General features: G+C 41.6%; 1 protein-coding gene across 2 annotated transcripts in view; it reads right to left on the reverse strand.

Moving 5' to 3' along the window:
* SERPINE3 (serpin family E member 3) overlaps positions 1-16,231 on the reverse strand; it is a 49,710-nt gene that overhangs the window by 10,528 nt on the left and 22,951 nt on the right. For both annotated transcript variants that reach the window (XM_081943536.1, XM_081943535.1), the window contains exons 3-5: positions 5,124-5,417; positions 3,257-3,490; positions 1,681-1,872 (exon numbers count right to left, since the gene is read on the reverse strand). In XM_081943536.1, the coding sequence (XP_081799662.1) occupies positions 1,681-1,872; positions 3,257-3,490; positions 5,124-5,417 (720 nt within the window). The remainder of the gene's footprint in view (positions 1-1,680; positions 1,873-3,256; positions 3,491-5,123; positions 5,418-16,231) is intronic.

The raw sequence follows: 16,231 nt of genomic DNA on the forward strand, positions 1-16,231 counted from the left end.
AACCTCTTCTATAGAAGAGGTTAGAACTGGCAGGAACCCACCCCTGGTTTATGAGCTATACGTGTTTAGTTCTGAGCATTCTCAAAAGCCATTTTTATTCAGATTTTTAAATTAACAATTACATCAAGGTAACTAAACATACTGAAAGCCTTTCCCCCCAAATATTTCTTCTCAGAGACCATTATTTGCATATTTATTGGATTGTAAAATAATGCTTCATATATTGGTAGTATTTAGAAATAATCTGAAAAATCATTTCACATTTTGTACATATGGACATATGCCAAACCGAAATGAATTGGGTGATATTCTTAAAAGGCATCAACTGCATTTAATCAGATGTCACATTTTACACTAGCAGTGAAATACTGCTGTATTGCAGCAAAATATGAGCAAAAATCCCCATTAGAGTCCTATACATTTAGTAGAAATATTTCCCTATTGCAAATATGGAAACTGAACTGAAAGAGAGGGATGTATCAAAGGTGGCCAACTGAATTCATAGTAGAAATGAAGCTAGAATCAACAACTTTCTACTTTGCAGCACAATTTCTTATATTACACTAATTTAGGTTTATGTAGTACCAGTCATAAAGGTTGCATATACAGTATGAACGTATTAAGTAAGACCACCATTCAAAACCAAGTCTGAGCTAAGCAGGATTTTGGGTATGTTTCCACTAGTACAGAAAGTTTAGGGCAAGGATGAAAATCAGAACATATATCAAACTTATAATTTCCGCCATAAACTATTTGTTCTCCTGCATTGTTCTCCTGCAAGTCTGTGGAACATACTCTCTTGGAAACTATATTGGGTGCTCATTGTATCAGTATTTATATCAGTTTTTCTCAAACTCAGAAACTTTAAGCTGTGTGTGTGGACTTCCATCTTCCAGAGTTCTCCAGCCAACATGCTGAAGTCCGCACAACAAAGTTGGAGTAGTTGAGAAGCATTGGTTTTAGGTCATCTGTAAAAATATATCTGTTTCACCAAGATTTTAATAGTTAACTGGATGTATCACCTATTTAATATGTTTGCATTGTGATTTAAAATGTCATTAGTCAACTTGAGTGCCTGGATGAGCAGAATGTGGGAAGCAATTACTAGCTTTTAACTAAAAAGATGCTAAATGGCAACTGGCAAGAGAAAACTGGAAGCGACACAAAAAGGGATGACAAGGCGGCTGTGGGCTGTATACTTCTCTGAAAAGGGAAAACACTGTGTTACTCTCCACTTTTTCTTACATGACATTTTAACAGTTTAGGACTGTTTGACTAGCTGCATTTGACATGTGATAGTTACTATGCGCCCCTCCACAAGTGCAGAGAATTCAAACATTGGTGTGATTTCTTTTACTGCATATTCTCTGAAGCTTCTTGTTTACTTGTCTTTATGTTTGTTTGATTTATAACTTGAATTCTTTCAGGAGTTTGAGGCAGTGAACACAATGCTCCCTCTCCCATTATTCCATGCAACAACAACCCTGTGAGGTTGGTTGGACTGAGAGAGAGAGAGAGACTCAAAATTACCCAGTGAGCTTCTTTGGCTGCGGGTGGACTTGAATCTGATTCTTCCTGGTTCCATTATACTATGTTGCTTCTCTTTTTCTTCTAGAATCTTTCTCTCTGTCACAAGGGAAATTTGTCTGTATAGAAAAAGCCCATTCCTGTTATCCTTACCATAATTGACTTCCGCTCTGAGATACATGGTAGGGACTTTCAAGGTGATGCCATCTGGAGTGGTAAAGGACAAAGCCTGAGTGTGTGTGAAAGTGAATTTCCTTTGCCAGGTGCTTCTGAAGTTCATGGTGCTTACCACCGCTATCTGGTTAAGGGGAGACGCAATCATGTCCAAGGACAGACAGTTTGCTTCTGTAATGGAAAGAGAACAAAAGAGTGAAATCTACTAGCAGAGATGAATGTAACTCGTTTACTATTTTCTGTTTGAAATGTTAACTCAGAAACAATAACACCTTTGTGTGCTTTTAGGACTTAACAAAGAAGAATTTGATGACAAATTAATGGCCTCTTAATTGCAATCTTGGGGGGGAGGGAACCTTACTATTCAGATGCACTAGACTGCTGGTACTGTAAGTGCAAACTGCCTTTGGAAAATCAAGCCCAGGGGTCAGCAACCTGCGGCCCTGGAGCCACATGTGGCTTTTTCATCCCTCTGCTGCGGATCCCTGTCACTGGTTGGCTCCACAATTGAAAGCCACAAGGCTTTCAGTGAGGACAGGTAGAGGAAAAAGGACACCGTGCTAGGAGAAGACTCTATGATGGGGGAACCGGACATCCGGTCATCCCCAGAATTGAACGGGGGACTTCCTGTTAGGACCCTTGTGGCTCTTCGAGTGTTTAAGGTTGCCGACCACTGATCTAGCCGAACCAAGCAAAGCCACGAACACGTCCGATAGCAGAAAAAGAATTTAATCTTTATCATGATGTTTCTGGAGAGCTGTCAAACCCCGGATTCTTCTATATTCAATTCTCCAAACAGAAGGTTAGGCAAACAATTGGGTTTATATAGGATGCTCCATCTCATAATTTTCTCCAGGTGTTTTAGCTGAAACCAAATTTGGAGCGCTGTGAATATACTCCATCACTGATTTAGTTTTTGGAAGCAATCTCTCTCATCAGGTCCAGGACATAAGTGATATTGGCCCTGAGGAAATGTACAACAAATAAGGGACAATTTTCTTGTTGTTCTTCAAATATAAATGCAGTACTATACTGGAAATTAGGGCTAAGCAGTGTCATTTGTACTCTTGTAAGCCTGTGTGAGGCTGAAACAACTCTATGATAATCTTCCTTCTGTGCCATGTACTTTACTTTAGGCTATACTGTTCTCATCGAAACCTTGTTTGTCTCTTATTTGGATGTCAAACACTGTCTTGCCTGTGAACTTTGGTTACCAGCAGAATTATATGAACCCAGGCTGCAGAGAAGATTACATCTTTGCTTTCAAGATTTATGGCTCTCAAATTTTCAGTTTCTTGGTTCAGCCGGAGACAGCCAGGGCATACCAATAAAATATTTCAACATCTTTCTGTCCTAAGATTCATAACCGTGCCAGTCTTTGCTAACTTCAGCAGGTTGCAGCCCAAAGAGACCATGGGAGAAAGTGGGCGAGCAAACTCAAATGTTGCTTGCCTACACATTTGCTACACTGTGCTTGAGCGTCTCAAAAAAGCTGGTGCAAACTATGGGCATTGCAAAGGGGCAAAAAAGAACAACGGGGTTCCCAAATGCTTACCTCCTGTATTCTGGGTAATCCATTCCCTAATTTGTGCTTCGGTCCTGTTAGGATCGCTGAAGTTGGTTTGCTGCACTGTGTTATTTCCCCACCATGCAGCCTGCTGAATGAATTGAGGTGAAAGCTGCATCCCAGCTTGAACAAAGAGAGTACATGCCAATTGCACTATAGTACTTTGGTTGGAATTAATTCCTCCTTTGTAGGCTGTGTGCAAGAAGTTCTGGATGTTCTCATCTAAGAACAAGAAATGTCCTCGTATTATGGTAGTCAAGGGGGAGAAATCATAACGATACAAAGTCACACCACTCAAATGTGAATTGCCCTCTCCATGATCTTTGGAAGGTCATACTGTAGGAGGGGATAATAGCGGCTTATACAATTTTCCTCTTCTCCCTGTAGCTTCTGACATCCCTACTTTTTCGCTCCAGTCCTAAGATTGTAGCAATCTTGCCAATGAAGGCATTGAACTGGAAACAACAGTAGATGCTAGAAACATTCGCTGCACAACTCTAGCCAAGTTCTATTTTGCTAGAATTTAGGTGACTCTGTTAGAGAGCCAAAAAATACTACTGGTCTTGTCTTCTGCCCCCAGTTCATTAACAATGTCTACATTGGATATCTGCTCCTTCAACAATCTCTCTCAGGTTCTTCTCTCTAAAATGTGCTCCCAAAATTTGCCCTAGAACAAGTGGGGAAGAGGTGGGGAGCCTAAGTGAAGATGAAGAAGAGAGGATTGAATCTATCCCCCTACCATTCTTCATCCCCTTTGCACTTGGACACACCTTGATTGATCAGTTGTCAACCACTCCATCATTGAATATTTGTCTCAGTCTTTGAAGCTTCTATGACTAAGAAGTTGTAAAAAAATAAGGAGATGCAGATTTTCTTGTCATTTTCTATATTTGCTTTGAGGAGGAAATATTTAAGGGGGAAATGTTTGTATTTGCTATGAGAAAACTAGCATTTATTGTAAGTCACATTGAATTGACTTTGAAACCAAATTTGTATCGGAAATCATAAGCTTTTGGAAGCACTCTCAAAGCTAATTAACCATCAACCTTGTCATTTCTTTCCCCTTTAACAATAGATTGAGTTAAACCATTAGAATAACAGTTAAGAGCTCCGTGTTTTTGTGGATTAAAGCAAACATTTGTGCTGTCTGCATTTCAAAAGGAGCTGTATCTTTAAAACTCCCCTGACATTCTATGTATTTCCCAACTTCCTTAGTTGTAAAGCAATTGCATTTAGAAGTACATCGATGCACATGCCAAGTCTCTTTTTTTGTGTGTGATCCTATGTAATAATTCCATATCCACCTAGCTAGTGTTCTGGGCACAAGAGACCAGTGACTTTCTGCAGTCTACTAGATTTAAACAATCCGAAATAGAGCTTATGTAAATATGAATGATATTAATGATACTGATATGGACTCGCTAATACAAGTGGAAATTTGTGTTTTGTTTTTTTTAATGTTTAAATAAGTTCAATAAAAAATTTTTTTTTAAAAAAACAACAATCCTCTCCAGTTGTTGGAAGTTCTTGGGTAAGATTCTCATCAAACCTTTGAAAGGCCCGTTTCTACAGGGAAAACTCTTTTTCATGATTTAACGAAGAATGAAAAAAAAATCGTTAGCATGACAAAAGCAGAATATTTAAAAAGTAACACTTTGGTACTGGCTGATTTTGAATGGACAAGATGTTACAAAAAAAGATAAAGTCATAAAAACTAACACAGTCATAGGTTCAAAGGGCACCCAGTTTTGCTTTATATGATTTTGGCAGTGGAGAAAAATGACAATTCTCGGACGGACTTTATATAATGACATGCAGTGTTCCTTAAATACTAATGTCTCAGAAGATTCCTTACCACGAAAGCTGTATCCCAAAGCGTGTTCCAGTTGTCCAAAGGTTTTTCCACGAGCTCCGAATTGCAGAAGTCCCAAAGAAAAAGAAATGCTTGCTGGCGAGATGACAAGATTCGTTCTGTTATTACGTTCCGCTAGCTTTTGGTAAAGAGTGAGGGCAAACTCTGTTTCCAGCTTTTTCAGATCATTATAGCTTTCACAGCTTCCAATATTCAGAACACAAAATAACAGAAGAAAGGAGGTGATGGAAAGAGGCAGCATGAAGGCAGAAGACTGGACTTCTAAGGTAGCCTTTCCTGCAACAAGCAAGAGGAATAGCCCATTTCAGAGATAATGGCAACTGGACTATATTCTAATTTAATGTTTAGAATACTGGACTACATTCTATTATGTTGTTTTAAATTCCTCATGCCCCTGTTAGGGGAACTACCTGTATGAGAAATACTGTATGTTGCAGACCAGGTGGACACTCTCACCACATACATTGGCAAGATAATAACTGTGGGTTTATTTGGAGTTTTGTGTCCAAATTTTGCATGGGCTGAATTTTTCCTTTTCCCTCCTCATCCCCTCTTCCTTTAACATTATATATAAAAAAAACTTGCAAGCCTGAGACCAGGGACTGTCTCATTTATACTACTCTCTAAAGCTGCCTGAAACACTTTTTAAGTAAAAGAATGGATTATAAACATATTTATTAATAATAACAATTTAGAAAATAAATGAAAAGTGATATTTATGACTGGTCCTTGGTAAGTATGTGATAAAATAGACCGGCCTTTACAATGTATAAAAATCTGTAGCAAAAGAAAACTCAAATAAGACATTTTTAGCTATGTTGCAATATGTACTTCAAATATGAATGTGTATTATTAAATATTTTAGGCCAAAAGCAAAGCATACTATCAAAGCATTGTATCCAAAAATAATACATTTATATTTGTTTCAGCATTTTCCACTAGCGCCTACCACTATCTGTGCCTTTTCCTCCAGAAAAGAATCCTGGAATTCTATGATTTTATGACACAAAACTCCTACGGTTTTACTTACTGTCAGATGGAGTTGAGTGCATTGCTGGGTCCTTCTGTTGTGCTTAAGTTAGACCTATGCCCATTGTAGGTGTAACCTCTTCTCCACAATATATAACCAGATGGGGTCTTAGTCATAAGACCCCTGCTGCAAAGGACACCCAATGACTGTGGGCTCTGTTGGGGATGTCTGTACCACCCCAACCAAATTCCTGTAGGCTCTGTAGGGAGCCAGGCAAAGAGGTACAGCAAATCCCAGCAAGGTACTGAGGGAGCCAACAAGCACCATTCAAGTCTCAGGAGGCGTGTGACCTGCTTCAGCTCAGAAAGGTATCACCTGCCAGCATCACTTCCATCCCTCCCCCAAATTTTACACATTCCACAGATTTGCTAAGGGAAGCGGAAAGGGTGGCAGGTGTGTACCAGGCACAGTGCTGGTCTTAACCCAGACAGTGTGAGGGATTAAGGAGGAGAAGAAGGCCTGAGCATGCTAGACAAAATCCCATGAGTCCTTTCTCCATCCAAACCTTTTGTCATGCTAATTAAGGAACACTGAAAAAGAGACCAATTTGATCGGCTGATTCTCCTGCTGTTCTTTAATTACAACTCTCTTTAAGAAGAAAGAAAGAACTTGAAAAACATATGTATGAAATTGCAGCTAAACTGCATATTTTTTTTAAATGAAACAATTGTGGATAGCTGACATCAAGGTGTTCCAGTACACTGACAAACTTGGAGATTAACAATACAGAGGAGAACTGGAAGAATGAAAGGACCCAATTTTTTCCCCTCTACCAACTTTTAAGAAATGTCCCATGGCTTTGTCTGAAGTCAAATAATGTAGTTGTCAGGCCTGCAGCTATATTCCTTTTCAGGATCTTTGGCCTGCCACACACTCTATTATTTCATTATGCTGTTTCATTAGTGTAGTAATTGGGAGGGGAATAGAAAGGAGTAGAATTGTGGAATGTGTTGCTGTCATTCCTTTCTAGAAGCCCAAGGTCATCTTTTGTCTACGCACCTCTGCACCTGACCGGAACCAGCTGGGTGGAGATGCCAGCGTGGCCGAAGAAGATTGGACCATGTGATGGATTTATGTATGTGGGGATAAGATCATGAACTTTCAACTGGGCGGAATCCCAGGAAGCTTTTAGATTTGGGATTCCACAGATGTGCCAACGTGTCTGTCTTATTAAATTGGAACTTTAAGGATAGCTCTCCCTTGGACTCTGATTTAATTCTGGATGATATTTGGAACGCTGACAGTAATACTCTGTTTTCCCGAAAATAAGGCCTCCATGGATAATAAACCCAATTGGGCTTTTGAGCGCATGTGCTAAAATAAGCCCCGCCCCCAAAATAAGCCCTCCCCCCCAAAAAATATTGCAACACAGCAGCAGCCATAAGGTGACCACACTCACCGCCTCCTGCACCTCAAAAATAATAAAACTTCCCCGAAAATAAGGCCAAGCGCTTATTTCAGGGGTCAAAAGAAAATAAGACCCTGTCTTATTTTCGGGGAAACACGGTAATATTGTTCTAACTACGCCATTTCAGAATTTGGTCACTTTTTGGCAAAAGAGCAGTGTGGTAACATTCAGGTTCAACAGAACACTCCTTTGGCATCTGAAGAGAATTCTGTAAATAAATAAGTTACACTCAGAAGCTTGTTGTCTGATGCCTAGGACCTAGTATTTGTTTATGAGGCTTGACTTAAAACTGTGATATTAAGTTACTATAACGTATGACAGGATAAATTTGTAGAGTGGTCTTAGACTTTTAAAAGTGGGAAGCTAGATAATTAAAACTAGAAACACTACAAATAGCAGATAATAGCACAAAAATGCCATTTAGCTATAAGGTGGGGGGGGGGGAGGAAAGATGCAGTTAAGAAAGTCTAAACCAGCCTCTCCCAACTAAAGCCCAGTATTCTTCTGATTTTAAAACAGAAGAATCACTAAATGGGATCTTTGGCTTTCTTGGAGATCAGTGGCAAAGGAAATGAACACAAATTTGGACCTAAAAAACTAAAAAAAAAACCCAAAACCCGTTGTCTTCTTGTGAGTATGGAATGATACATCACAGGCCTACTCTCTTACATTTTTGTAAGCATCGTGTAATCTTGTGAAAGTTTTGTTTTCATTGTTGTTAGTTGTTGGGATTTCCCCCCTTTTGTTGCAGTTTGTAAAAAAATGGAAATGATACATAATCGAACACATCTTGTAGAGGAAAATCATAAAATGAAATCAATTGATCAATAAAATTTAGATGGTCAGGTTTTAGATTTCTGTCTGAAATATACAGTATTTGTGTGGATTGATGTAAATTACAAGGGGGGAAATGGTCAAATGTTAATAGTAAAAGAATATTTAACTGAATACTTTCTCAATAATTTTTCCCTCTGATGCTATTCTTCACAATTTCCATTGACCAACAAGAAGCATTTTTGTTCACTTCCGAAGAAGAAATTGTGAATTGAAGTTAGCATAGCTTAAAGGGGAGCCGATGATTCCTGGGAATGAAGAGCCAGCAAGTAGACCCCTTCATTGTAATTCCTGTCCAAACAAGGAAGGTTTAGTGACTTGATTTAAGGATGCCTTGATATCAAGTGGTACAGAGAGTTGCTCCTAAATCAGTGTGGGTTGTAGGTGGTATGCCCCAGTACAGGCATACCGGTGCTTGCCCAGAGCACCGGGTACCGTTCCGGTACGGTGCTCTGGAGGGCCCACCCGCTTGCCCGAGCTCCTTACCTGTATATAAGCTCTTTGGTGCTTCCGCGCACGGAGTGCATGGTGCCTGTGCAATGCTCCGCCAAGCAGCTGGAGCATCGCAGAGTCTCGCAGAGGCATCGCAAGAGGAAAGGATGCATGTGCATTGCGCATGTGTGCATGCACGCTGTGCATGTTCATGTGGTGGACGCCAGGCCCCGTTGCAACTGTACGGGTTGCAACGTGATCCAGAACCCACCACTGTCCTAAATCCAGTGGATTTAGAGCTCTGGGAAACTAGGAAATAGCCATCATCATGCTCAAACCATGGTCACTGCCTTTAAGGACACCAGGTTCACATGCTTCCTTTTCTATTTACTTTCTGAAATTGCTTGTTAACTGCTTTTTAGATATTACAAGACTTTGAATCAACAAGCCTGAAAACATTGGGGGAGTTTAGTTCAATTCTTAGCAAGTTTTAAATACAAACATTTTAAATACAAACACATACATACAGACACGCACACACACATACACACACACACAGAGGAACAAGGTAATTAGAATTTTGATTTTGAAAAGTTAAAAATGGACTAAGAGTCCAGATGATTTAAAATAAGAGTTTGGAATGAATTGTAAGAATCCTTCCTATGGAATAAATTTTGAATTGAAATATATGATAGGATGAGACTTTGAAAGTTGATACTTCGACATTAGAGGAAACAGAATAAACTAAAAAGCATAATTAAAGCAGAACCTTTAAACCATTGCTAATGTAGAATGAAGCAAAATATTTTAAAAGTGAACCTATAGAAGGATTTTTGAATGGTAGACTCAGAAGATAAGAGTGTCTGTTTCTATAATTAGGCTATGGTAAAAGATGTTATGGGAGAGAAACAAATTTTATCTGACAAGTTTGACTGATCTGAAAGTGGATTTAAAAATGACAGGCTAGAAGAATGGTATCTTAAAAAAGATGCTATCCTAATATACAAAAGAAACCAACTGATGTTGTAACAAAAATGATATAGAAATAGCCCAAGCGAGTGACTTGGATAATTTCCCCATATTGGATTTCAAAAGAGGGTTGTTAAAACATGGAATAATTTTACAAGATAAGACAAAGAAAAATGAAAAGAAATAAAGTTCCAGGACATTATTTGAAGGAACTAATGATCAAGATAGGTAAGAGTAAAAGGAAAAGTAATACAATTTGTTGCATTTTAAGAGAATGGATAAATTCCTAAAATTGTTTATACTCGTGATGAAGAGGGAAGTCATTTCTCTATAAATTTCCTTTCTGTAGTATATTTTTTCTTTTCTATTTTTCTTTCTATTTTTTATTTTTTGCACCAATTTTTACTCCTTTTTATAGTTTTGTATTGGTTTTTAACTTTACACTTGTAATTTTAAATGAAAGTAATATTTAAAAACGCTACAATTTCATTTGTGGTTGTTGTAGCTCTTAATAATGTTATAGACATCATACAATCTTAAACTGTTACCCAACACTGGTCTCATCACATGCCTTCCAATACAATAGAAATATAAGTTGGACTACAGTAGTCGATAACAATATTAATAGACTCATTGATCTGAAAGGGATCTTAGAAGTAATCTACTCAAATCTTCTGCTCTGCAGGAGCTATAGAGCATCTCTGGCAGATGATCATCTAGCTTTTGTCTGAAGTACTTCAGTGAAGGAGAAATCACCATGTCACATGGCAGCCTACACTACAGGCTGACAGTCAGGAAGTTACTTTTGATATCTAACCTGTTCCAGAGGTGGGTTCCTACCGGTTTGGACCGGTTTGGCCAAACCGGTAGTGGTTTGGCAGGCTGTGTCACTGGAACCAGCAGTGACCTAGGTCTGCCATGCTCCTGAACCGGTTCTCCCAGCAGCGCCATTGGTGCCAGCATCTTGGGTTTTGCTTCTGTGCATGTGCAGAGCAATTTTTATTGCAGTGGCTGGCCATGCCCCTATCCACTCCAATGCTCACCCTACCTCGCTTTTGTCATGTAGATCCACAGAACTGCCTCCTCCTGCCTACACACATGTAAGCAGCGGTGGTGGGGAAAGCGAGGCTTTTTTGCCAGACTCTCAGCTGGCAAAACAGAAATTTTCGCCGGTTTGGTGGATGTGGGTAGGTGGGGGGGGGGCATGTGACTGAATGGGCATGGGCGTGAGTGATGTCAAGTTGGCCACGCCCTCTCAGCCACATGCCCCCCACCTACCCACACCCACTGAACCAGTAGTAAAAAAAATTGAAACCCACCCCTGACCTGTTCCTCTATAGTCTGCTCTTTGTACTATGTGAAAACTAGGCTACAGGATGGATGTGACAGATGATTCCAGATCAGACTGTGACCAGTGACAGACAACCAATGCATGTATTGAGTGTTATGCCAGCAGTTTGGGGGCACAGTCACTTCCCATTTAAAATAAAAGCATTTTTCACTCAAATGTGAGAACAATATTCTATTGAAAAGTTATAATTATAATTCTAGTTTCACTTGAATGGAACGGAACTGAATTGAGCGCCTTAATTTTTGGAGTAGAGGATAGCTTCGATTAAAAGTTTGATGTTCCCCTCAATCCATAAAAAGTTGCATACCCAAAGGATTCCATGCAACTGAGACTACATTTTACAACTGTCCTGTAGTTTCTTAGATTTATATGCCACTTTCTTCCAAGAGCCTCAACTTTCTTTATTCTTATTCTTATTCTTGTTGTTGTTGTTGTTGTTGTTGTTATTATTATTATTATTATTATTATTATTATTATTATTATTATTATTATTATTATTATAGCTTTATTGATTAGCCCATGATGGCAAACCTATGGCACGTGTGCCAGAAGTGGCACGCAGAGCCATTTCTCCTGGCACGCGGAGCCATCACCAGTTGCTCTTCTGGGTTCGGGCGCAGCAGCCAGCTGGTCTTTACGTGCATTGGCGTGCCAGAAAGCAGAAGAGGAGCTGCCCGGTGCGCATGTGTACGCTAGGAAAATGATCTTGTTTCCAGTGTGCACATGTGCGTTGGCCATTTGGTGATATGGTTCCTGGAGTGCATGCACACGCAAAAACCAGCAACAGGAAGAGCAACAGCCGTGCGTGCCAAAAGACGTGGAGAGGGGATCCTGGCCATCGCTTCTTAGCAGACCAGAGCGAGTGGGCTTCTTGCGTGGCCCCAGCCCTCCAGCCCATGATTCATCTGCGGTCCGAAGTGCTTGGCCAGCTCAGACACCCCAGAAAAGCAGCGGCAGCGGCAGCCACAAGTGGAAGGGCAGGAGCGGCCAGCTGGCCCCTGCAGCCACTCCCACACCAGCTAGAAGTGGCACTGTGACAGCCACCAGGGACAAAGCGGTGGCAAGGACGGGCAAGGGGTTCCCTCCCCCCCCAACTCAAGCAGGCTTCTTGCACGGCTCCAGCCCGCAGCTCTGATGAGGATATGCGGTCCGGAGTGCTGCTGCTTCCAGCTGGGATATATTCTGCCAGGCCCTCGGCGGCATCTTTATGCAGGTAACTTGCCTCCCTGCCAGCAGCTCCTCCAGCGTCTCGGCTGGAAGCAGCAGTGAAACAGTCACTGTTACCAGGGGACAGCGACTGTTGCATGAGAACAGGTGACCGCCACCCCTTCGTCCCTTCCCCAACAGCAGCTGTTGTACTTCCACTTCCAGCCAGGATGCTGGTGGAGGAGCTGCTGGTGGGGAGGTGAGCTGCCCACATAAAGAAGCCGCTGAGGGCCTGGCAGAATATATCCCGGCTGGAAGCGGCAGCACTCCGGACCATGGATCCTTATCAGAGCCGCAGGCTAGAGCCGTGCAAGAAACCTGATTGGGTGGGAGGGGGAGGGAGGGAAGCTCGGGCCTGCCCGTCCTCGCCATCGCCACTTCTTCGGCCTCGGTACTGGGACGCCTTGGCAATGCTCGCCTCATGCCGCAGCAAGGTGTGTGTGTGTGTGTGTGTGTGTGTGTGTTTGTGTAACAGGAGCTGCCTGGGACCGATCAGCTGAGAGACTGGCAAAGAACTGGCTCTCAGAGGAAGAAGGTAGGGATGCTGGCTGGCATTCGCTTCCCTTACTGTTCACCGCTGCCACCCCTGCAGGATGGAGCATTACCAACCCCTCCCTGCTGGTTGCACCCCAGGCTCCGCCTGCCCTGCTTAGCTGAAAATGGCATGGGAGCGAGCGGTGATGAGCAGTAAGGGAAATGAACGCTGGCCAGTATCCCTGCCTTCTTCCTCCGAGAGCCGCGGCAATGGGGGAACCAAGACTTCTTTGCCAGCCTCTCAGGTGATCGGTCCCATCCATCCCCTGTTACACACACAAGGCTCTGATGAGGATACGCAATCCAGAGCGCTGCCAGTGTGGCACGTGTGGGGGGAAGCGCGGGTGAGGTTGTGCATGCATGCGCATGGGGGGGCGCTTTGCATTATGAGTGCCGGCACGCACATGCACTATTACGTGCGCGCCCTTGCATTTTTGGCACTCAACAACAAAAAGGTTTACCATCACTGGCATAGTACTTAAACAAAATGGTTCGGTTGAGATCTGCATACTTGCGACTGATTGGGGTAGATTGTAAGGGTGACACCAAAATATAATTTTATGTCATTTATTCTATTTAACATACTTATGTACTAAATTATATTGTATCTTATCCTATAGCTATTGTATTTTACCCTACTCTTATTTTAAATTGTTTGTATAGGATTTTATTGGTGATATGCATTTGAACCTTGTGCTTTGATGTGGCCTATAGGCTAATCAATAAAGCTATAATAAAAAAAACCTTTCTTGATAAATAGGTTTGTCTGAGACATTACGATTGGTCTGAAGTCACCCATTGAGCATTAGGGACTGAATAAGCTTTGTATTAGGTTTTTTTTTCCCCCTAATTCCTTGTTAATACATTACACCCAGAGACTAGTCATCCTTCGGTCTAATTCTGAGCTCACCAAACAGAAAATTCTTCAGGAGCAGCCTGGCTCTGGGACAGCTACAGCACCAAGCTATAATTAGCAATGGTTGCTCTGCATAACTAGAGTGATTAAGTTCAGTGGTACCAAATGACTTCACAATTGTCCCTTAATTCTTTTGCTTACACAAAGGTCATCCCTTTTCTGGTAGCTTTTAACATTATGCAAGGAGACATTTAAAAGTACTTAGTACTTTCTGACCCCTAACGCCCTATTTACACACAGAGAGGCAGTCAGCTTGAATTAATCCTGTTCTAATTAAAGCACAGGCTTCTGATGTCTGCTCACTGTAGCACAGAGAACCACCAGGTACAGAGGTAAATTGAGCTGGATTAATTGTGGATGTGTGTGATTCCCGGAGAGAAGTCAGCTTTCGTGAATTGCTAGGGTACTTGGTCCAAAATGGAATTTGTATGCAACCATAAAAGTAAAGTCGCACATATGTGTTAGTCATTCCCGATTCTAGGGGGTGGTGCTCATCTCCGTTTCAAAGCCAAAGAGCCAGCGCTGTCCAAAGTCGTCTCTGTGGTCATGTGACCGGCATGACTGAATGCTGAAGACGCACGAAACACTGTTATCTTTCCACCAAAGGTGGTTCCTATTTTTCTACTTGCATTTTTGCATGCTTTCGAACTGCTAGGTTGGCAGAAGCTGGGACAAGTAACGGAGCTACTCCATTATGCAGCGCTAGGGATTCAAACTGCCGAACTGCTGACCTTTCTAATTGACAAGGTCAGCATCTTAGCCACTGAGCCATTATGCAACCACAGCCTTAGATAACTATGGAATGCCTGTCTACAGGCTCTTGTATGTATCTACACTCCAGTGTCTACTTTTGACAAGAAGAGAAAACTCAGAAGGAACAAAGAATACAATCCTATTGCATTTCATCACATCTGAGAAACCCCTATATCACTTAGACCAGGGGTGTCAAACTCAAGGCTTGCAGGCCTGATCAGGCCCGTGAGGGTGCTTAGATCTGGCCAGCCTGGAAACAGCGAATGACTGGCTTATGGTGCCTCTGCCAGCAAAAATGAAGCTCAGGATAGCTGTGTGTGGCCCTCCCGTGCTCTGTTTTCACTGGCAGAGGGTTGCAGGAGGCCATCTCAGTCAAAAATAGAGCTCAGGAGCCCATTTTCACTGGCAGAGTGCTCGGGCCACCACAGGCGCCCCCGACATGAGTGTTGTCGAACAAGGGTGGGTTTCTGCCTGCATTACTGCCAGTTCGGTGTGCGCATTTGCACCTAAAAAGGCTTGTGCATGCGCACAATGTTAGAAAAGGGAAAAAATTAAATTTTTGCAATGAAGATTGTTTTTCGCATGCGCAGCACCGAAAATCAAAATGGCGCCGCCGACAATAGAACCAGTTCAGGGGCATGGCAAGCTGAGTTATTATCTACTCGGCCAAACCGGTCCAAGCTGGTAGGAACTCACCTCTGATGTCGAACTGACCACGCCCACTCCAGCTGCACCCACCCGGTCCCCTGCGGTCAAAAACAAACCTGATGCGGCCCTCAATGAAATTGAGTTTGACACCCATGACTTAGACCAATTTGTGTATAGACACTTGATTTTTTTTTCTTTTTTCAAACACATTGCCCATCCACTAATATGCAAGTATGCACTTACATTTGAGTTATAATAATCTAGGATTTATTTATACAAAGTGAACAACAACAGTACTCAGAACCTAAGAGTAGCTAATCTAATAGCTTTACAATAAAACTGCAGTTGAAGCAATGTTAGTCCCTGAACTTTCAACATTCAAAGTGGAAAAATGTAAAATATTCAAACTAATAATTTGGAATTTAAAAAAAAACCCACTAAACCACACAACCAAGATCTTACATCTCTTTCTAAGCATGTGCATTAATAATGGATGTGTCATGTAAATCTACCCTTTTCTGAAACTTCTTTAAAGCACCACAAGATAGCACCAGCTGTGCTTTCAGAGTAGTTAGAACTCAAAGCAAAGGAAATCAGAATTTTCCCAGGTACAGTCTGCTCCAATTTTATTCTGGCTTTTGTATGGATGTCTCAAAACTCCAAGCAACACATGGAGAGGATAAGTTGAAATGATATTGCTTTTTGTTCTTCCTGCAACAGCTTCAACAGCAAAGAAGATTATGATACTGTATTGTGGTGGTGATTCTTTTCTGAATAGATCAGTGTTTCTCAAACTTGATAACTTTAAGATATATAACAATAACAATAGCAATAGCAATAGCACTTACTGCTTTACAGCCCTCTCTAAACAGTTTACAGACTCGGCATATTGCCCCCAACAATCTGGGTCCTCATTTTATTGACCGTGGAAGGATGGAAGGCTGAGTCAACCTATGGACTATATGGACTTAACACCCAAGATTCCCCAGGCAGCATACCGGCTAGGAAA

The sequence above is a fragment of the Natrix helvetica genome, assembly GCF_964273705.1.
Source record: "Natrix helvetica genome assembly, chromosome: 2".
NCBI lineage: Eukaryota > Metazoa > Chordata > Lepidosauria > Squamata > Natricidae > Natrix > Natrix helvetica.